The sequence below is a fragment of the Manacus vitellinus genome, unplaced genomic scaffold (assembly GCF_001715985.3).
Source record: "Manacus vitellinus isolate BGI_N305 unplaced genomic scaffold, ASM171598v3 scaffold_56_pilon, whole genome shotgun sequence".
NCBI lineage: Eukaryota > Metazoa > Chordata > Aves > Passeriformes > Pipridae > Manacus > Manacus vitellinus.
Window position 1 is genome coordinate 123,510 of NW_021940660.1, and position 23,924 is coordinate 147,433.

General features: G+C 37.6%; 1 protein-coding gene across 1 annotated transcript in view; it reads left to right on the top strand.

The window, feature by feature from the left end:
• VAV3 (vav guanine nucleotide exchange factor 3) overlaps positions 1-23,924 on the top strand; it is a 157,990-nt gene that overhangs the window by 11,200 nt on the left and 122,866 nt on the right. Inside the window, exon 2 of the mRNA XM_029963247.1 lies at positions 18,780-18,896. Coding sequence (XP_029819107.1) covers positions 18,780-18,896 — 117 coding nt within the window. The remainder of the gene's footprint in view (positions 1-18,779; positions 18,897-23,924) is intronic.

Sequence of the window (23,924 nt, forward strand, 5' to 3'; positions counted from 1 at the left end):
AAAGGTTGAGATGTTCTTTTTTGGGGCAGAATTGGTGTTTTGGTGGAATTTCTCTGTGTAGTTTTTCTGACTGTAGTTGTCATATTAATTAAAGACTTGGTCTTTCTAGCTCAGAACTCATGTCGCTTTCCATGCAATGGGAGGGCAAGCATGGGGAATGGCTTTCTAAGTCTTAAAAATGTTTTTCCAAATTTGTGGCTCAACATGCAGGACCACAATTATATTTTGCTTAATTCTTTAGATTCGGGAATAACTCCTAAATGATGTATCTTTTAATTCCAGTGAGGAACAGTGATTTCATCTAATGTGTCTAATCTAAAATTTGTGGTTAAGCAGTTCAACAGGAAAATTAGTCCTCAAAATGTTTTGCAGCAATGCTATTCTTGGGAGATGTTCTTAAAACTATTTGGAAAAGAAATGTGGTAGTATTTAGCTTTTCCTGTTTAGTGCTGAATAGCTTTAGAGTTTGACCTCAAAATCCAGTGTTGCAGTAAAGTCACGTTAAAGTTTAATGAACTTAAAATGCCTTTCATCTTGATTTGAAAGAGCAGCAGAATTTGAAATGTGAGGATTTCTGTTGGATATTTCATTTTCCTGACAGGTCTGCTAGTGACAACCTTTTTTCAATTTTCCCCTTGAAAATATGTTTCTCACATTTCTCTACCTTGACTCAGGTGGCTCGATCTTCTCTTTCAGAAACTCAGACTGCTCTGTGATTAATAAGAGATACTGCTCTGACAGGTCTGGGCTATTTTTTTAATTATTTTTTCTCTCTTCTTGTCTATAATTCTCACCCATTTTGACTCATCTCTGTTCTGCAACTTGTGCTCTGTCCTCTCAAACTGAACTGTATTACTTTCACCTTCTACATTTACCTTCCCCCTCCCACATGTATTTCCTTCTCTTGCCAGTGCATCTGTTTCCTCTTTCACTTCTTTCCTGATCCTCTTTCTTCCTTCCAACTGTTTTCCCTGCCCTGTTGACTTCATCCCTCCCCAGATTCTCTGAAATATGCTTCCTACATGGGTAAGAGCTCATCTCCTCCGGAAGCTCTTTCCTGTGTAAGGGAGAGTGTTGGGCAGGAAGGTTCCAGTGGAGGTTACATTTTTAGGACCAGAGAACACGGAGGTTTCAAGGGATCAGACAGCTCTTGACCGATCAATCACATGTTGGGCTAAGCTGCTTTTCAGTGACTACGTTTTGTAAATGGTGATTGTTTTTGCTTTTACCCGTTACTTTAAAAACTTCTGCCTCCTTCCCGTTGCAGTCAGAGGTTTGCAGCATATGTGAGGGCGTCCCCAGAATTGTTTTGCTTCTTTGCTCCAGATGGACTGGGCAGAGAACTCTGGTGGGGAGTGATGAGGATAAAAGCTGGTGCTGGAAATTTGCAGGGTGAATCAGACTGGAAACTTGGTCTTTTCAAAAGCAGCATCACTTCAATCCTGCCCTTGCCACCAGCCTCTGGAGGTTTGTGCCTCCATGGCAATGCTTAAGCAATATTATTCAGGGGCTGTGTCCTCAGGGAGCAGGTGGAGGTGGGAATGGTAGTTATTTTTAACCACTTTTCAGATTGATTATCAGTGTTGCTTGCAAGGCAGAAATAGGCCAGTCCTACCAGCCAGCACGCTCATCCTGCAGCTCCCTCATGTTGGGCATCAAACTCCATGTTTTCTGTTTCTTCCTCCAGTTAGCTCCACTCACTCTTCAGAGACTGATAGACATGATAATTTTATTTCTTCTTCTCAAGCCGGAGGTGACAAGACTATTTACACTCAAAGTGAAACAACCACTACACTGTACTGTGTACACTGGTATTGTGAGATGCAAGCATCTGCAGCACAGTGGTGTCCCTGAGGGATTACCTTGATGGCTAATGGCAGCTGTAAACTGGTTAGATGTAAATATAAGAGTAACTCTATCAGAGATTCCTTAAACTTTTTTTCATTTTATTCAAACTACAATTTTTCTTCAGGTTTCTGGAGTTTTGCTTGCTTTCTGTGGATGGACACAGTCTTTATAGGCCCGATATAATTCACAGCACTTGCAGGCAGAGAAGGAGGTGATGCCCAGCTGGTTTATTCCACTGAAGTTTGTGGATGTGCTGTAAATGAAAGCTCAGTAGGGTCAAGGCATAAACAGCGAGTAACTGTTCTGTAAATGTGCACCTCTTGTCCCCATTTGTTCATGTTATTTCTATGCTTGTGAGGATGAAGCAGTTCAGTATTACCATTTAAGAGTTATTTTTTAAAGGTTCTCATGGGACTAAATGAAAATTTTGTCATACATTCCCCAGTTTAATGGAGAACATATATTTGAAGAATAATTATTGTGATACTCATCCTACTATACTGGCTGATTTTATGGTTTCATATGATTTGAAGTATGTAGAGCAGCTCCAGACTATTTGTTTAATGATGAAATACTGATGAGAACTTAATCGAGGTCAGTTATTTTTTTACTTCAGTGTTGGATCTTTCCTAACTTGAGAATAATTTTTCCCATGTACCCTTTCAGAATTGAAATAGCTGCTGTGAAGGAAGTGACTTTCTATTAGTTTTCTATCATGAAGGTTTTAATTGTGAAGTCTAGTCTGCTCTTTTATGCTTCCTTCACTTTATTCACTGTTTATAGTTGTGAGAGTGATTTTTAACTAGGGAAAGTCCTTTAAAATTTTTTTTTCTACTCTTAGTCGTATTCTTTTCCAACCATTATCATGTCTCTCTATTCACTTATTGACTGTTAATGTCCCAAGGGGAAAGTAAGCTGGAGATTTTGAATGGCTACAGATTGGCTGGAAGGACACAGGATGACCAAATAGTTTGTGGGTTTCTTTTTCATTTGTTTTTTTGGTCAATGTTAAAAAAAATATTTTGGTTATGTCTACTCCCTTGGTATTAATGATAACACACTGATGGTTGCTTTAGGGTGACAAAAACCTTCTTTGGAGTAGAAGTCTTCAGCAATTAGAAGGAACAAATAAATGAATGGCAGATGTTTCATTGACGAAAAGAAGTGATTTCCATACTGTTGTGTTAGGAGGTTCTTGAATTTCCTATGCATGTTCTTCAGTGTCCTCTATTCTGTTCAAGAAATTACCACATTTAGCAGACAGTAACTTGACTTGTTTTGACAGACATGGAGATGGGACAATTTAATTTTTGCTACCTCTCTGCAACTGTCAAAAAAATTAATCAGGAATACCCTTGAGTGGCAAGGCATAGTGGTATTAAAAAGGCAATGTCATTTGAGCCAGAGGATCTAAGACTTATTTTCTACTCCAACTCTCTGATGACATTGCAGGATTGACCTCAAATATATTATTTTCAGTCTACTTTTTAGCAGCAGTCGTGCTAATGGACCTTCCTTTAAAATATGCTTTGAATGTATCTCGGAGGTTTTAAAAGTTTAAAATCTGTTGAGGTTGAAACTGTTTCCTGCTGGTTAGATCTACTGATTTACAAAAATGAAGTAAAAACTATTGTTATGTTTATCACTTATTCCTTATGTAGGCTGATAAGTATTACCCCTAATATCCAATTGATGTGTTTGCTTGTGTTTTACTTAAAAAATAAATTCTGCGTAGAGAAGTTGCATCTCTTAACTCTGGTGTTGCTGTCATAGGTGGATAGAATGTGGACAGTTTATTGGCACCCTGCCATTCTTAGGGAGTCATTTTCTCTGTGAGTTACAGAGATCAAACTTCTTCAAACTGTAGTTTGTGTTGCTTATTGATGGCAGGGTGTGCACTTAACAGGCTTTAGCAGATGTCTGGATAACTTGTGTCTCAAGTCAGAACTACTGCCCCTTTCTGCCCTGAGGAGACTTTTGAAACTGGAGGGAAAACTTGAGCAGAGTGGCTGTGGGAGTGTTTGCCAAGAATTTGTATGGAGATGCTCCACTCCTGATGGGGTGGCCTCTTGCTGGTAGCGGATCTGCACACAGGTTTTGGTGGACCTGTGAGTCACGTTCAGAGGCTCAGTCACTTTTTGGTCAGCCGTGGGTGGCACAGCTGTTTGCAACCTCGGAACAATGAGTCACAAACTCGTGAGTTTCCAGTCCTTGGTAAAGAAAATACCCCTGTAGCTGCTCTTGTGTTTTCATTTAGAAATAAAAGAGCAGTGCAAGAGATAAATAATTAGGCTGACTGGGTCAAGTACTTATTGTATAATGACTTCTTTCTTTTTAGGAACACATATTGAGAAGTAGCATATTATTGTCACTAATAGAAAAATGCCAGTTCCTGAAAAAAGCAAACAGGATCTGAATACAAATATTTACTGAATAATAGAGCCAGAAAAGTAGTTGCAAGGGTCTATTCTAATTGTTTTGCCCAATTACTCTCCTGTCTTTGTTTCACGTAACCTCACTTATTCTGATCCATTAAAAGACCATTGCTCAATAATTTTTCTGTCTAGTTTTCATACTCTATTATCATCTTTCAGCAAATCAAACAAGTCTGTCTTTTGCTACAGACACTCCATGCTGCTATTCTACTTATCTGACTGAAAACCAAGAATCAACCTTGCAGTATTGTTGTGTCCATTTGTCTGAAAATCACTATTGTTACTTCTGTGCTGAGAACCATCTCCACAGAAGGGCAGAGGAAGATCTGTCATTGTTATAAATTCCCAATTACATATTGCATATATATTGATTTTGTTATTCTTTCTAATCTCCACCTACTTTGCTGTCTCAATAAGCTATTATGTCTTTTAGAAGATAGTAACTAATCCAGGATCATATTGTGTTTCATTTAGATTTTGTTTTATTTGGCTTGAATAGTCTGTGGAACAAAGCAATACTGAACAAAAGCAGATATAAAACTAGGCTTCCTAGACAGAATTTGGGCTTCTTAGATATTCTTACAGCTTAGCTCCCATGTTTTCATTCAATATGTTATTTAAAAAACACCTAAGGACTCATTTGTGTTAGAGTGATGGTCTGTTAGGCAATTAGTAAGCTGATGCCTGTTCAGAGGTCTGGAAATATGTTATAGCAGCTGCTTGTATTGCTTTTGAATGTGTTCTTTTGTATAATAGGTTTAAAAAAAATATTTGCCTACAGCTTGCAGGTAGATGCTTTCACTGTCCCTATTTTAGGTTTCTGTGTTTTCCTTTACGTATGCATCAGTGCTACAACCAGTAATGGGTTACTGCTCATGTAGAAATTTTTAGCCATGACAACAGTGAGTGTTGATTTTTATGTAGATTCATGCAAATAGCCAGTGTCTTGCTATGATTTTGGAGTGCCATTTTAAACTTAATGTTGTTGATGATCCTGCATTTAAGACAATAGGGATGTATTTGTAAAACCAAGTTAAATTCTGTGTCATGCTATCATACACTGCTGCGAAATAGCTAAGTATTTGATTTGTTCTGCATGTATGACCACCTTAGATTTTAATAGGATTAATTTTATGAATAAAACAGGTAGGATCCAACTCTCTTGATTAAGTTCAGAAGATTAGCAGAGGACTTCCTAAGATAGCAGTTCTCAGGTCCTCTTGGTAGAATATTTCTGGCACTGATGTGTATATTATTTGTAAATTTAAAAACCGTGAAAATACAGGCATGAAATTTACAGTAATCAGTTACACAGCCCTTCTTCCAGGGTTGAGGAATACCTTTTACAGGTGTGTGGTGGTTTGGGCTAGGCCTTCCTTGGTGACCAGTTTGTAACCAAGGAAGGGTCCAGATTTACCCAGTATTCCCTACGATTTTTACGTAAGCCAGATTATAAGAAGAAAGGAGGAGAGGCCTTCGTCCTCTTTCCTTCCGGCGGCTTGGAGGTGCAGGTTCCCTGCTGTTGAGTCTGCCGTGTTGGGGAGCGAGGCCTGGTTGGGCCTTGTCGACCTTGGGAGACAGAGGTTGCCGGCGATCGTTCCGGAGCGACCCTCGGTTGTCCCAGGAGAGTAGTGAGCTATTTCTTTGTTAACTCTTTTAGTGGATAGATATTGGGCTGCTAATTGGGAATATTATATATATATAATATTTTGGTTTTGTTCCTTTTCCCTTCCCCCTTCCCTTTCCCTTATTTTTTTTAATTATATATAAGTGTAAATATATTTATATATCTCACTTTGGTTGTCTCTCTCTCGTTTCGGGTTTTCTTTCGTTTTTTCTCCCTCTTCTCCCTGAGGTTTGAGGGGGGGGGGAACTCTGGTGGTAAGGTTTGGAGACTTGGCAGGGAGCCAGCTTCAAACCATATCAAGGTGTGTTTAAGAGTGGTTCAAGAAATTTTGCTTTTCATGAGGTCACCAATATATATATATAGTGTTGTTCTAAAGTCATTCAACTGTAAGTCAGTAACATAAAGACTGGGATGAGTTCTTTACTTTGAATTGATCCTTAACACAGTTCATCACCTATGGACACTTCGAATAACGTGCCCAAACTCAAAGCACATTGTACTCTCATCATTGGAATTATTATTTTGGTAGAATGTTCTGTAGTTCTTTTCCCAAGGTGGTCATGTAGCAAGAGAGTGAAAATATCTGGTGGCAAGATAATTGTACTTGACAAGGTATAGGAGGCAGAGTTCCCCAGGTGGTTATTGAAAGGGGGCTCTTGTGTGTGTGACATCTCATTCTGCCCCCTGATCTGAACAGCTGCTGCTGGGCTTCATCAGCACCCTTGAATTCTGTAGTCTATATTGCAGGAACTGCCAATATACAGTAAAAAGAAAGCATCTGCTGGTCTGCTGGTTGCCTTTTACACTGCTGAAGGATTTAATTATTATAGGAACTGAGACAATGCACTGGAGGCTGTGTGGAGGTGTTAAACTTGCTCTGCATCTTGGGCTTCATACTGCTCTCTTGTTGAAAAGGCAGCTTTTGTGTGTGCTTTTGTAGGGTCTCCCACATTAAAAGACCAGGTCTTTTAACAATTATGTTGAGTTCTTTACTAAACCTGCCTTCATGCTGATTATAATGAGCTGTTTGAAACAGCCATCTATGTTATGGTAACCGAAGAATAATTTTCTTAATTGAATTGTAGAAAAATATGATATTAGTATCTTAAGACTCAGCATGTGGTATGGTTCAGTAATGCAGACTTCTCACTGGTGCCCACATACTCAATTTAAAACCCTGATCGTACTGCATCAAATTACTCAGCAGACTAAGAGTCCAGATAATGCTAAATTATACTCTGCTGCTCAGCTTTCAAAGTATTTGGTTTATTCAGAATTTGATTGTTTTAGGCTATCTAATAAATACTGACAGTTGCTCTAGGATTCTATTTTTTTTTCTTCTTTTCATAAATATCCTTCATTCTCATGAGACCATGCTCATGATTGTTTTACTTTGTGAGATGGCAAATGGATATCCTTTGAAATAGTTTTGGACTGTTCCTTGGTGTACTTCACCTGTTACTGTTAGGCAGGGTATCAGTATGATTTAGATGTGGCATGAAATGGACCACATATAGAGGTGACAGTTGAATTTCCATGAGCATTCACTCACTTGCCTCTGCTGAGATGATCACAGCTGTTGATTCATACTAGTGCAAGTAGATATTTATGCAATTTTGACACATCTCCCACACAAATTTGGGCTGCCTTCAATGATGCGTTTCATTTTGGCAGACAGCTTGGGGTGAGTGAATGCAGCCTTTTAGACAGCAAGTGTCTATGATGGTGTACAACTGAAATGCTTTGTGTCAGGTTAACCTTTCACTGTTTGCCAGCCTTCTTAAGGGAGGAAACCTACTGCAGCTTCACAAAGAGTCATCTGATTTCAAGTCGGTGTTGTAAATTAAGGTTGCTGATGGTAGATTTGTTTTCAAACTTATCAATTCTTGCATTATACCAATACTTCACTTTCAATTCCTTAATTAGGAAGGTTATATATCACTGAAGATAGGAAGGGTAGTTTGCCTGACACTGGCTGAATTTCAGAGTGACATAGTAGAAAACAGTTGTGTGTAAAAAGATGTTAGTCTCTACAGGTTTAGAGTTGTATTTTAACTGTCTTAGAATTTTTGGAAGTTGAGAACTCTTTTCTTGTATCCTGTTTATCACAGGAATTGCAGTTGTTGATCAAACCACTGTTTCATTTACTTGAGTATCTCATCATCATCACCTGGACCAGATTCTTCAGAAGAGAAACCCTGTAGATAACTGTGGAGGATGTAGCACGCCAGGATATCTTTACTTCCAATCCTGCAAATTTACTGATGAGTTTGTTTTCCATTCGTGGCTATTCCCACTGGTTTGTGATTTGGGTTTCTGGACTTATCTGTTCTACTTACTTGACTTGCAATCCTTGAAGTATTCCCTGAATATATTGGAAACCCCTGTCCTTGCCACAGAGAGCATGGTCTAATAAACTGCAAACCTTAAATGACACAGCAGCAAAAATAGAACAGTGGATTTTTCGAATAGGTAACTAGAGGACAGTTGTATTCACATTGGTAATTTGTAGAGAGCTGTAGTTCCTTCAAGTCTTGCTAGGAATTTATTCCCTGATGATAAGAGTTTGGAAAAGAATACACATATACAATTCCAGAAAATATTTGAAGTGCTTAATGAGTCATGTATGTTGACACTAGTGAATGTTAATAAGAATACAATTCCTTTCTGTTGGAAATTGTAGACCTAGTACCTGATCTGTGATCTGCTGGTAAGAAATGGAAGAGCACAGGAGTTATTTGGGTTCAGCTTTAATAGATAGTGACTAACCCTGTGAAGGTCATCAACCCCCCCACTTGTGTTGAATTTCCAAAAGAGTCAGTGTTGACAGCTTTTGAGACTTTTTAAGTGCTTAGAAAAGAATAAGTTAGTACATGCTAACTTAAAAAATGATTTTAAAGCCACACTGCAGGTATTTGTAAAGGAATTATATAGCTGAAGTCCGGGTCTGACTTGCAGAGCCGGTGTCCAGGGTACTAGAGCCACAATTTATTCACAGAGGAGATCTAGTTCAAATGGTGATTTCAGTGCTGCTTATTTTTAGGTGTGGGATAGAAATAGGGAAAGGGATTGTGTTTCTGTAATGGAGCTGGAGTCAAGTGTGGATCCTTCAGGTGAATTGTGTGCCTTTAGTCTGTGTGACAGCCTCTTGTCACACCTTCATAGGGCTCCTTACACCCCAAAATTAATTTTCTTTGTACAGATGTAGGGAAAATAAGAGGTCTTGTCATATTAGAGACTTTCTAAAAACCAAGCGTGGACATGAATAAAAGATACTAAGATACAATGGAAACTGCTTTTTAGTGTGCCAAGCTACTGATATGGAACAGATGCTTTGGATGTTCTCTTTAGCACAGATGTGAAGATTTGTTTCATACTGTAGCTGTAAGGTTTTTCATGCTTTCAGTGTGGATATAATTTTTTTTCTCTGATTATAAAAACACTGAGTGCTAATTTGTTTGAGGCTTTCTATCCCTTTTTCTTTCAAATGTATCAGCAAGGCTGTAGGCCTTAGGGTCCCCTCCCACCCTGAATAAGTTTAAATACTTAAGGTAGGTATGAGTTTTGAGGTTTCTGACAACTGCTAATTTTTCATCAATTAAGTTGAAATGTGAGTGATTAGGAAGCCTAAGTAGGGACCAATGTCAATACATCCAAGTAGAAAATCAGTGTCCTTTAGAGTTCTGCCTCTTACAGAAGCAGCTTTCCATGTTACAATTGTACCTTACAGCACAGGGACCACTGTCTTACTTTAAATGCCAGTTTCATAAATAGTTTTGTCTGGAGCATTTTAACACCAAAATTTTAACACATTTGTTTTCCCGCGGTTTGGCTTTTATTTCGTGTTTCCCATAATTTAATCGATAGTGACTCAAGTCTCCTTTTATATTAGCATTCTTTTCCCCTTGATCTTTCTCTCCATTGTCTATTTTTATTTTCTTTTTAAACTTTTGTTACAGTGTGTGTCTGTCCCTTTCCTGTTCCTTTTCCTGTGGTCATCTTTTCATTTCCTTGTTGCTGTCTTCCTCCTATTCATGTTCTCCTCGGGACTATTTTCCATGTTCCCTTTGTCTTCCTTCTTTTTGCATTTGTTTGTAAGACACTGAGATCTTCAGTGAAAGACATTTTAGGGGTGTAACTTCGGGATATAAGGCAGGTAAGGCTAATTATTTGAAAAAGTAACTAAATACAGGAACCCCCTAGGTAATCTCTGTGTGCTTTATATGTTTAATACTGTGTTACAATTGCTATTTTTTTTGACGAATACTGCAGAATAGATTTAGGTAAATCTTGCTAGTGGGGAACAAAGGACTACTCTAAAAATTGCCCTTTGCAAACAGATGCTATCCTGAACTCTCCCACCCATGCCTCTTGCCAGTTACATTTAGGTAATTCCAGTAGTTGAGGTTTTATGGCCCAAATATTCCCATCTGTTTAGTGACTGTGTGCTTTCCTGAATCTCTCTTAGTTTTCATCTTGCAATAGTAAAGGAGAAAAGGTTTCTTGTGTTTTCAGGCAGCCCAGTGATTCCTGTTCTGATGCAGGTGATAGGCATCACCTACGATAGGTGTTTGGTCAATGTGTTTCTGTGACCACTCAGTAGAAGTTGCCACCTTCATGGCTTGTTGGAGTATTTAAGGGACACAGAGAATTTAAATGCTTCTTCACCCTTTCTTGCTCAGCCACTGTTATAGTGCCAGCATAGCCAAGGAGAGAGCTGGGAATGCAAAACAAGTCCTAAACTTCTTTTTTCCTGCCCTCTATTCACTCCATATCAGTACTAATAAAAGCTGAGCATCCTTTGTGCTTCTTCAGCTTTTTTCAAGTTTCAATTTCCATTTTCTTTCTTTGAAGCACAGAGAAGAGCAAATGTACATAAACAAAACTTCATACTCAAGCCAAAATGTAATAGACACAATTGAATAGTAGTCAGGAATTTTAAGAAGAGCTTTGGTATGAATATTTAATTACTACATTAACTGAGCAAATAAAGAACATACTATTAATATTCATACAGTGTTAGCAGTGGTTCAAAGGAATTTAATATGTTTTATAGTTCATACAGCATTTTATGTATTGTGTAGGCCTTCAAAGAATGCACACATCTAGAAAGGTAATAACACTTCAGATCTCCTTAGCTGTTCCTTAGACCTATGAATTAAGAAGTGTCTGTTGTTCTGTGCATAGCACATTTCTTAGTAAAATTCTTCACAGTATTGTAATGGTATCAGTCTTGAATGCTTTGTTACCCAAAAGTGGTTCTTAAGCAATTATACAAAGAGCTAAGGTATAGGCTGTAAACTGGTGAGATACTGATAATGAGCCTACCTCTTCCAGGACTCAGTGTGCTGTCTCCTCCATATTTATTAGTGTACCTGCTTTGTAACTTTTTGGAGAGCAGAGTTTAGGAGGTATTTAGCATTTGACTTCTTTGCTTTTGCTTAGAGCTTTAAAAATATTGATCATCTGAATGATCGAGATGGTGTTCGCAGAACGAGAGACCAAATGCAGAACCTAAAACTGAATTCCTTTGCTGTGGGTGATGTGTTTTTCCTGTGTGCATTGGTTTCTTTTTTAAATATAATTTGCAAATTAATAGGTTTTACCTAAGAGTGAAAAAAAAAGAATAATGCTGACTTGGGGTATTGTGGCACTTAAATTAAAAAAAAAAATCTCTGGAGACAACCTGGTAGCTTTCATTTGCTTACTGAAGATAGGAGCACTCCTCCTCTCATGTTGACTTGGTCTTTAAATTCCTTGTGGCCCTTTTGCCTACACTCAGTAAGACTCTGGATTTAAAAAAAAGACTCTAAGAAAAGCTGCACACATGAAAAAGAAAAATGTTACAAATGCTATTCCTGACTCTGATATTGCTCTTTTCCCTCTTGCTGACTTATGAAAAGACATTAATAGATGTTGAATTAAGACTTCATCAGTGGGTCCATACTTCATTCACTTAGAAATCCTTACAGCTTTTTTTTACTGCATATAGTGATAATTACTCCTTTTGGCAGAGCAGAACTAATCTAATGTACTTTGGCTGCGGAAATCTGTGAAGAAGCCAGGAATGATTTCTGTGTTAACCCCGAATGTGCAATTTTGTCAGTATCACAGTGGGCCTTTGTCTGATTACCTAATAATCTGATGTTAATGAACGCACAGGTCTTAAAAAAAAGTGTCATCTAATAGAGGTATAAGGTGCTCCTGTTTTGGTAACCCTGCTTTTGGGATTGTTCTGTCAAGGATGGCATGTGCTGGGGAACCGTCCAGCCTGGCTCACAGAAAGGAGCCCTTGATAAATGAGCAGCTGTATCTCTAAGTACCTAATTTCCCCCCCGTTATTGGATGTGATTGAAAGAATTTTAAGGAAGCTAAACATTTCCTGTAGGAGCTGATGAAACCCTTGGGTCTGTATCTCTAGTTACTGTTGCTTTCTCCTTTATGTAGGTTCAAGGTACAATTTTGGTCTTGCTGCTGTATAGCTTTGCTGTGGTCACAGTATCTTCAGTTGCTGACTAGAAGTTATGGCACTGCTTGGTCACAGTAGTCAGTTCTAGGATCTTTCTCAAATTTGGACTTAGCAGGATTCAAACAACATTTTTGTGGAATTGATATTGTTCCTATCGGCACAGTTATTGCAACAAATACTAAAACAAGTGAGAAAAGAAAATCTACAACCCTCAGGGCATTAACTAAGTTCTTTGAAAGAAATTTTGAAGAGATAAGTTCTTCTGTTTCGGTGCTTTCTTTCACTGAAACAACTTCACATATGAATCTTGGTGACAGAATGTAGAAAACCAATTCTTCCAGTTAAATCCATTATGGCAATTTTCACATTTCTCCTCATGCTCAACAGGTATAAGTGCATTATTTTCCTTTTTGCATACATTCTGAGGAACAGGATGGAAGTCAAACTGAGAGATTCCCAGCTAATCTGTTCTCATCAGCATTCCAGAAACAGACAGGGAAGGTCAGGAGCTCATGTTTTGCAGTAAGCACTGAGGGTGTAGAAAAGAGCATTTAAGTGTTATGGCAGTGATCTGTTCTATTCTTCTACCTTTTATCCTTGTATAATTCTGCTTTTCTAAGACCACAAATTACCGATAGAAAAACCTCCCATATTCACAAACCTGTATGTGGCTCCTTGTGTGCAACATCAGTATTTTACAAATTAAAAAAAGAAAGCAATTGTACCTTCTGAGAAGTGCGAATTGAAGCCAAATTTGCTCATCTCATTATTTCCTATTTATATACTGGTTTCAAATGTCTGGCCTTTCCTCAACTATTTTTGCCATAAAATGCTGCTGTTATGTAAAATGCTATCACTTTTTGGTTTTGCCTCTAAGGCGCTCTAAAGACTAGGCACAGGCAAATAGCTGCAGCAGTGTAGTTTATAAAGTGGTACCATTTAGAGGAGGAAGAGGAGGGGAAGATTTCTTGACTTTCTGTCACTGACATGCCTTGTCTCTTCCACAGGAGCTGAAATGGATTTAGTGGACAATGGGCTAAGTAGAGTCCTTTTTCCTGTGTTTTCACTCTTTCATCACATTATGATGGTGGCTTGGAGCAACTGGCCTCAGTTTTCATACAGTTAATGGGAGGCTCCTGATGGCTGTGTGGGGTTGGAAACACAACATGCCAAAAAACAGTGCAGTGATGAAGGCATGGGTATTCAGTGTCAGCAAAAGTGAATCACAATGGGAAAAAAACACCTTCCCTGACATTGAGTGATGGTGATCCATTTTGGTTTTAATACCCCTTGTACCCGAGCACCTGTTTAGACTGTCTTAGATCACTCAGGCTTTAGTATGTTCTCTAGTTTGTCCTAAATGCTGTATGAATGTCTGATCCAGATACAAATGTAAGGGAACTGCCAGCTTCCCAAACTTGTGACTAAATAACCATGCTTGTGACTCAATTGCCACAATAAAAAGGAGGTGGAAGTTGAAATGAATGCAAATAGCTTTTTTTTTTTTTACTACTCTTGGTAATTAAAAAAAAGGTGAGTTAGAACTCTGTCTTTCCTGAACACTTGTCATTTCTTGGCCTTTCAGTTTTCACTTGCCTGACTGGTGTTGCTATGTTGGAATTTCGTATAAATGTCTTGTGGCACAATTTAATCATCAGAGCTCTTTGTGCTGGTTTCTGAATGCCTGTAGAAGTGCTTTTAGTACAAAGGATACATCTAGATAGTGTATATTATGGTCTGTACCAAACAGACCTGTATTCCATTGAAGTACTTCAGTGCTAAAATACATTTTCTGAGAAATACCACTTAGATTATATGAATAGAGGCTATATGACTATTATTTTCTTTCTTTTTATTTTTGCATTTTATCTTTCACTTCATTAGAGGTCTGGTTAGAGAATTCTGTCTTCCCTGTGGGCAGCTAGAGCCCTGCCTGTGCTTTTAGTGTCTAATTAGTCATTTCTATTCTGTACCCTTTGTAAAATATTTCTATGCATTTCTGTCAGCACACATACCCATGTCCTGTGTGGAAAAAAACTCAAAAAAAATGTTTCTTTTGTGTGAAGTGGCAAATATTATGGTAGAAAACAGCATGCTTTTTCTGTGGAACTTGATATAATTTGATTTGCTCACTCTCTTGTGCTTAAAGTTCAGACAAATGTAGCCCCAATTATATAAACCATACCTTCTTTTTTTAGGTGGTAGACATTTTATTTTTTTCAAACTTGCTTTTCATTTCAATGTGTTCAGTTAGTGCCTCTTAAAAAAATTAAATTCAGTGCAGAATGGACCAGAGGCCACTAAAACTCTAATTTGTTCCATAAAAACACAGTGGTTTATCACAAGACTTATACCATTTCAACAGCCCTGACAATGACAACATTACAGGTTTGTAGTAGTATGCCTTATGCTGTGAAACATCAGGATGATTTAGAAATATCTTGATAATTTATAGATGTTAATATTGAAAATTGTTCTCAGGATCCTGAACCCCAATCCCAGGATCACAGGATAGGTATGGATTGTGATTTCTGTCCCTCTGTGTGCTGGATGTGCTCTCCTCTCACGGTTGTGCCTGCAGGTGAGTGAGGGAGAAGTTGTGTTTTCCACTGGTGTTAACATTTTTGGACTGATGGCTTATACTGCCCTACTGCAATATTTTTACTGATCTGTATATTAAGAATTCTGGACTGCTGTCTCCTGATATAGCCCTGTAATTAAAAAAAGGGAGGCCGAATGAAAAAAGGCATCATGAACTTTTCCAAGGGAATGTTTTTAAGTTACGTTATTTTTTTTTTTTTAACAAAGAGAGACCAGTTCTTGTACTGAAAGACAATGTTTCCTGTGGAGAAAACTTTGAGAGATCAGACCAAGTGAGAGGTACTTTGCACTTCTTGCATCTCTGAGAACTGGGTACCCAGCTGCTCTAATGATCCCTTGCGGTGTGCCAAAGGATAATGTTTTCATTTGAAAAAGAAACACAATAATGCAGTAGGTTTCCAAGTATCCCGAGGACTGTACTTACTAATGAGAGACTGAAGACTGATGGTGCCTTTTTCTTATTGCCAGCAAGGAGAGTTGTCTTTTATAGAACTTCCTAGATTTTAGCAGTATGCTCTTTTTTAATTTGGAGGTTTCTCTTACTAATTTGTACTTCTTCATACAGTAACCACAGCGATAAAAATCTTTGTTTTCAATGAGGAAAATTGTTTCTTTAGATGATTGCATTATAAAGTTTTGGAAATATTTCTGAAAGTTTTCTGGCTAATATAATCCAATAACTTTTCCAAAACATGAGTAGCGTATAATGAAGGGGTTTTTTAAAGTGTTTTTTTCTCATACATTTTATTGAAAAATGAATTAATTTAAATATTAACATGTTTTTGGTTTTAGTAGTCTCACAGTTTTATCCTTGTAGCTGCTGTGGTTAGCTTGATAGTTAGTAATAAGACTTTCATTTTACAAGAGAAAACTGATGGATACTGAATCATTAGATGACCAACTAAAACTCACTAAGCAGTCTTTGAACTCTCATGAGTTAGACTATTATGTCAAGATGCCTATTCTGCTAAAGGCACTGGTTGGCACACACTCATTGATGATGTGGTCCCTTCTCAAGTGCAGGCAGATTTGACAAATGCTTACTCTTTGGTTTCTAGAGTCCACAAGACATGTAATATAACTGCTGTGTTGTCATTCGTATGGTTATTGAATATTAGATTATAATTATATCAAACCTGTTTAATGTAATGGTACAGGTTAACATAATGAATTAATATTTAAAAAAAAGTGGGGGACAACAGGGGACAACAGTCTTCTTTGGTCTCTCTGTTAGAATATTCAAAATAATTTAATTTGTTACTTACAGTGTAGGTGCTTTAGCATTTCCTTTAAAACATGTGGGCTTGTAGTTTCTTGTAATATGCTTTCTAATCGACTCACATATAATTCATAGTAACGATAAATTAAACAAAAGGCCAATTTCACAAAACTACCTCTGAATTTGAAGAAATTTGAAGAAACCAATAAATGTTGTTGAAAAAATGTTGCCATCTTTATCTTTCATTGTAGGAGTCCTCTGTTAAGAATGGTTGGAGACATTTTGCAGAAGGGAAAGGGCACTTTGTGCATAACTGCTGATCCATTAAACGGTTCTTTTAGCTCTATGGAGAAGCTAAGTGCAACTCACTAAAATGCTCTCTATAGCGAATCTAGGTCAGATTTTAGACCCATGACAGCTCCTGTCTCTCCCTTAACTTCTTGCTCTCTTTAGAGGTAAACAACTTAATGCAGCTGTAAGCTTTCTTTGCACTGGCAGACGTCAGCACTAACTAATCTAAACTCAAAACTTAGGCTTTAAAAAGGTAGCTGAGTTTTCCAAGTAAGGATCGCATCTGTCAGTGGTTTTGAGAATTTTGATGTAAGAAAATAGATGGGTGTTCAAGTTTAATCAGTATTGTGCATTGGACAAACACAGTGGCCACTGATAGCTTTTAAGACAAATAATAAAAAGCCTGGGGAAAGCAAACAGGAAGCAGTCATCACTTTGTATGTACCACCTTGTTTTTAAAGCTACAGAGTCCCAAGCCAGTTCCTCTTCTGGTTCCTTCTGCCACTCGTGGTGGAAGAAGCATGTATGTTGTACATGTCTTGGCCTTCTAACTTTGCAATTTTGGTGTCAAAATTATAATCTTTGCAAAACCAGATAAGCTTCCATATTGACTGAGCAAGCTAGACTAATTTTTCAAGTTCCACTAGGCATAAAAGCAGTCTGGTATAAATGCTGCATTGTCCTTCAGCAGCCCAGTATGTAGCCCAGCAGTGGCTGTCCCATGTGAGCTGGGAGGCACAGACTGAGGAGGCTGTTTGGAGTGGGAGAAAGGATGGAGGCTACAGCTCCACCTGGTACATCTGGGACCCTTTACACTTGATGTGCCAATTACCAGTCACAGGTGCCTTCCTGGGAGCTTTGATTTGCACAGGGACTGCTTTTGTGATGCTTTGCAATGAGTTTGTTGGCTGTTGTCCTGATGTCCACAACCATCTACGAGAGCTGTTGGCTCTTGTAGCTTCTGTTGGTGAATCAGTGTTTTCATTTGTGTAACCTTGCTGTAAATCTGGTCTCTCACGTGCTCTGTTTTTAATGTCTGTCTAGATAGTTCTGTGTAAGATATGAAGTAGGGCTCCGTGTTGATGCTTTGTTGTCTCATGCTAAAGGTAAAGCAGTGACATATTTTGTCTGAGTCAGCAGTTTGGGTATTTATTACATGGCACTCAGGAAGGGTATGGCTGTGACACTCAATATTAATATCAGAAATACTGCTTTGATCAAAACATTGAGTTGGAACAGATAGCAGTTCTATAATCCATTGTAATTTAAGTAATCCTCATGAATCCCCTATAACATGGAGAACTCTAGGAACTCAGTTTTAATACTGAGTTGCTGTATCACTTCTTTTAAAATGCATATTGAAAGCACAGTACTGGGTCATTTGAAATACCATTGCTTATAAATATTGTATTTGCTTTTGAACTGTGGATCATAAAACTCTACAACAGCATCTTCGTGATACTGATGTCCTCATAAGTTGCTAGTACCTTAGAGCGCTAATCATTACCAAGAATAGATATTGCCCTTTTTAGCTCTTCCTCTTAAGTTATGGCAATGCTGTCGACAGCTACTACCTTTTGTTCTGGTAAGGTCTTTAAAATGAAAAAGTCTACAGGAAAATGCAATAAAAACCTTTTAAGGAGAGCACCGTGGCAGAATCTTTATTCTTTTCCAGACTCAGGTGATCATTGATGCATGTGGATTCAGTACAGAAATCAAAGTGGTCTGAGTATCTTAAATCTCTACTAGATAAATTGTAAATGACTTCTCAACTGCAGATTTCATCTGCTCCTGTGCTCCAGGTGGAGAATTAGTATCCATAATGTCTTTAGTGTGTTAAAACAGGACACATGTGTTCATTAAACATTCAAACTAGACTTTTAACAACTGAAAACACTTGGTTTATACATGAAGAATAACTTTCATATATTGATATAATTTTATTCAGGTAAATTGTTTTGTTCTATGCTGTCTGTAGGGAACTGGAAAGTACGTCTGTTTTTAGATTAATATGTATCTGGTAGCATATTGCCATGTTTCTTTGTTTATGTAAAATGAGAGAAAATAGTTTATGTTCTCAGCGTCTACTCAGAATTTGGTTAACACTTTTGAGTCTGAAGGGAACTTCTATGGCTGAATTAGAACCAGTGGAAGATCACAGCATAGTGTAAGTACTGACTTACAAGTAATTGTATCACTGAATTATATAATGTGTTTGTGACCAATGTGAGCACATAAGTTGCCAATAGACACACTTGACACTTAATATTTTTATTTTCTTTCTCCTAGTTTCTTTGCTTGAAGAATATAAGGACTTTTCTTTCTGCATGTTGTGAAATATTTGGAATGAAGAAAAGTGAACTTTTTGAAGCATTTGATCTGTTTGACGTGAGAGATTTTGGAAAGGTAAGGATCCTTTGAATTATATCCTGAGTAACACCTGTGTGCTGCTTGAGTATAGAAGACTTGTATGGCAGCTGCGGCGTAGGAGCTGTGACTAATGAATGAGCAATCATTACTGAAAAGACGGTGGGGAAGAATTAAGAAAGCAGAAAAATTAGATTTGTGTTGCAGGGGCTAATAAAGAGCAGAGAAAGATCCTGTGTGGGAAAGTTCCGAGTCTGTGAAAAGCAAAGATAAATTAATGGAAAAGAAATGGTTTGAAAGATGCTGAGTTAAAGGTAAAGGAAATGCAAGAAGATGGCAAAGGCAAACTGTTGGCGAGTGCTATCTGGTGAAATCACTTTGGCATAAATAGTGTGGATTTGGAAACCCTGGGCCTATACATTGGAAGACCACATGGCACAGAATGTGCTTCTTCAGTCTCAGATGCTTGACATTCACCCAGGTATTTGCCCCTGTAAACTTTTTCTTTGACAGTTAGTTGGTTTTTTTTGCTAACCTACTGTAAAGCTCAGACACATCTGTGGTAGGTTAATGTGGCTGTTCTAATTTACACAGTATATTTACAGTATAATCTGTAAGTTTGTGATTAGTTGCTCTATATGTAAAAGCTTTTTCCAGTCTGTTGCTCACAGCCTCCTACGTATCTATTTGATCTGTCATTGCCAACATGTGTTTAGTTCAGCTTCAGTTTCTTCTTTTGACTCATAGGGTATCATTACCCCAATTTCACAGGAAAAAGTCTAAAAATTACCTGAAGTAGCACTAAAAATAGTTATTTATTCAAATTTAGTATATTTGAAGCATTATTGCTTTTTTTAAGAGATCTTAAATTTACCGCCTAATTTTTATGTACTGCTTTTTTTGTGAGTAGGCATAGAGGTAAAGATGATGTAAGAATGCAAGCGTGAATCGGGGCTACAATATGATTGTTTTAAATGGCTCAGTGATTACCATTAACTAAAATATTGAATTATTTTTCTGAATCTTTTGTCTAGTTTTAAGTCCTTTGAGCATAAAATTAAGTGATCTGGTAATTCCACTTGTTCTTTAATTTCGCTGAACAGATTTTGTTCTCACAAATCATATTTAAGATAAAGCTTTTGTTTAAATATGGTCCTTTTATAAAAATTTAGCTTATTAAAAATGAGATTTTGTTTGATTGTGCAAGTACAGAAGATTAAAAATTAGTTTTTTTTTTTTTGCACTAGCAATGTCTTATTTAGGGTGTTTAAGTCAGGTATCTTAATGCTTGCTTCAAATCTTTGCTACCTATGCCTAATGCACAGAATTTTTAAAATATTGTATGTTCTAATTGACTGCTGAGAGTTTCACATTTTGTGCCACATAAAGATATCTTGCTTTTAATGTAGTCTAGTTTTGAAGAAATAATAAAAATTTTTTATTGTTGCATCAGTGAATACCCCGTAAACAAGTTCTGAATTAAGGCTGAATTTAACTGAAAAAAGTGTTTCTGGTACTCTTTAATTGTAATTTTAACAGACTTCATTTTGGAATATAAGTAGAATAATTTGGTTTAAAAAAATACTGTGTTCTATCCACTTACTTAGTATTTAATGTCTCTTTACAAAGTCAATTTGGATGTAGAGACATGGTCTGTTTTTGTTTTTTACTGTTTGTTGCCTCAATACAGCAGAAATAATTGTTCCTGGCACTGGTTTTCCAGTTTTAGTGATTTAGTGTCTACAAGCAATGGTTTCTCTAGTCTAGGTCACCTTTCTTGGAAAGCTACCAGGTAAAAATGCAGTGACAAATTTGAAAGACACTGCCGTGTGGGATTCTTTAGCGAGACAAACTCTGTATGTGTGGGAGCAGCTGCCTGTGCAGAGGTGGAGATGCTGAGTTGAACAAGCCTGTGCAATCCTGCAATAGGAGCCATGCTTTAGGTGCCTCCTGGCTGTGCTCTTCAGCCCTTTCCAGTGGGTGCTTGTGTGGAAACTTGCCACATGCGACTTGAGGTCGGAATACGCTGTATTTAGATGGGTGAGCTGTGTGTTTTACCAGCCTGTGCAAACGAACATGTGTAGACAGCTTCTGAAAGCACTTGGTGAGCTTGAGGCCACTTGGGAAAGTGGAAGGGGAAATGACAACTGTGTTTAAATTAATAAAATTGCGTTAATAAAATGTGTGCTAAGTTATTTGTGTGCCTTTAAGTGTGCTGTTTATACAGTTAGTGGAGAATATCTGTAAGTATCATGGGATTTCGATTGCATGTCTGATAATGTACTTATTACTTAGGAAATTCTGATTCTTAGTAACAGTAGTGAGAATAAGAAAGTGTATCTTTTTCAAGTTGTTCTTTGCTTTTCAACTTTCCCCTTCATTATATTTTCCTGTGAATAACAACTCCAGGATAGTTGTACATCTCCAGCTTCCTCGAACAGAAGTTGTATATATGCAAAAGGCCAAAAAAACAGTGCTGCAGATTTTTCGTGCTACTGCAACCATGTCATTCTGCCATTTCCAAAAGAATTATTTGAACTGCTCTCCCTAGAGGTGTACAAAATACAAATGATCTTAAAATGATGACAGGTGAAAACAAAAAGGGGAAAATATGATTTCGAATCACTCTTTTCCAAACTGATGCTCAAATAGGTGATGGAATGAGTGTGTGCAATTTCTACAGCCTCTGACACATTTAAGCATAGTGGAAGCTGTGTTGAGACGTCAGAAGCTGGCAATTACTTATTAGTGGTGAGAGGTAAATAAACTATAGCTGGGGTGACTCTGTAAACCCTATCTCTTACTTTTCAATGCTTCAATTGAATTTATGAAGAAATTATTTTTGAATTTGTCATCTTAAGATGGAATGTTCTGTTTCATATGACAGATTTCAATGGCTATTTAAGCATGCTAGTGGAGGGAACAAGAGAAATGTGTCAACTGTAAATGAATGTGCCTTCAAGGAAATAAGATTGAAGGGAAAAATGAGACACCTGGTGAAGGCAACTGTATTTTTTTGTAAATATTCTGATTTTTTCAACTCTTTAAAGAAAATGGCAGAAAAACCCAGAGTGTGGTGGAAGTAGCAGCTGTATACTGCCAATATAGTCATAAAACTTAACAGCCTTGTGAAACACAGGTTACAAAATGTTTGTAATGGTGAAACTTGCATTTAATAGTTAGAGGTAAAGGAGCTGTTTCCAGATGCTTTGACATAACATATGAAAATTTGACTTGAACTTTGTGCTCTACTTTGCAGAGACTTTGATCTCTCAAAGATTAGAGAAAAAGCAAGGTGTACATGGAATGGATGGGAATCAGAGGGGAAGCTCTGTAAATAGCAACATGTAAATAGCTACAGAATAGGTTAAGAAATGAAAGCAGGTAACCTCATGAGTATGTTTAATGTGTACATTCTGTATGAATATTGATATCAGCTGTTACAAGATGAGGACTTTCTTCTGTTTCAAGTACAATAGCACAGATTTTCTTATTTTCAGACTGTGCTTGAAAAAAGAGGGGCTTCATTACATAGAAACAGGAATGTTCTTAAATCATGCTCTTTAAAACTATATATAAGTTGATTTTCCTGGAGATCTGCAGTATTCACCCATTCCCCCTCACCTTTCTGTCAGTAAATTTCATTGTTGCTGCATTGAGAGTTCCTGACAGAGCATGAAATGCCCTCCCACGCACTCAGGGTGCCAGACAGTGTTTTCGTTATGAATTCCACGCTGGAGAGTCATTTTTCACTACCTCAGGGTTGTCAGATTCTTCCTTTCTTACCTGTGTGCCAGAATAAGCAAATAATGTTGGTACTTGTTCTTTGGGCTCTGTGAGCCCTGCACGCTCCTGGAACAGCAGTCTTTGCTGCTTAGTGCACCACAACAAATTGTGCACTATTCTCTGAAGGAAGCTTGCAACTAATGTGTTGCAGAAATTGGAATCTGAGGGTTAGTTCTCATGTCTGTTATGGCAATAGATGCTCCCTGGTCTCAGAGAGCTGGATTTGGGGTCCTGTGGGGCGTTCAGATGGTGTTCAGATATTGTAAGAAAAAAACCTTTGTGTGCTCTGCTTTCAAATATTCTAAAGAATGTGTAACTGAGCATAGTGTTTTTATGATATAACTGATCTAATATGAACATAGCAGTAGACCCTCCCTAGTAGGGATCTTGTAACAGATGTCTTGAAATAATGTACAGTATTCGATTGTGATTTTAAAAAGACAAACAAGGAGATCAAATATCAACTGCCACCAATGAAATAAGTATTTAATTGTTTAAAAGCACATAACATAATGTGTAGTGTAGCTAACTCTCTGGTGACATTTAAAAGGCTAGTTTATGTAAAAACAAGCAACTGCTGTGAAAATACTGAGTGCATATACTCAGGTTATATAGTTTGTGATCATTTTAGTCACTCTCTTACTGCAAAGGAAATCCAGGCTATGATGCAGGAGAAAGTCATGCTGAAGTAGAGAATACTGGTGTGTTAGTATTCCCTCAGGTTTAACAGATTCTAGGAAGATTGGGCAGATGTGCAAGAGATACTCCAAAATCAACACAACAAAAAGCAACTGTTGCTATAAAAAGTTGTATACCCTTCCAGGAGGAGAGAGGAGGAAAAATCTTCAATAAAACTGAAACAGTTGAGATTATCCACAAATCTTTCATGTTTTATTCACTGAATTTATTCAGTGAGATAATAGAGCAAAATATATTCACTTTTCACTAATAAAGTCATATTAAAACTGCAGAACATGTGACAGTGAAATTGTTCATGACCAAAGAAGGGTAGGCAACATGGTTTTTTTGTTTGTTTGGCCTCCATCTTGTGTAAAACCTGGAGGCTTCCAAAGAGGAAAAGCACAACAATTTTCTGTTAGTACAGCAGACAGATGGCAGGAGTTGAGGGGAGAGGAGAAGTTGAAGCACAGTCTATGTAAGTTGTTCCATCCTCTCTCATGCTTGCACTATATCTAATTTTAAGGGAATCCCTCTCCCACTTTGACCTAGATTCTCCTGCTTGCTGCCTGGGTTCTCTGCTTATCTTCCCTCTGCCTGTGC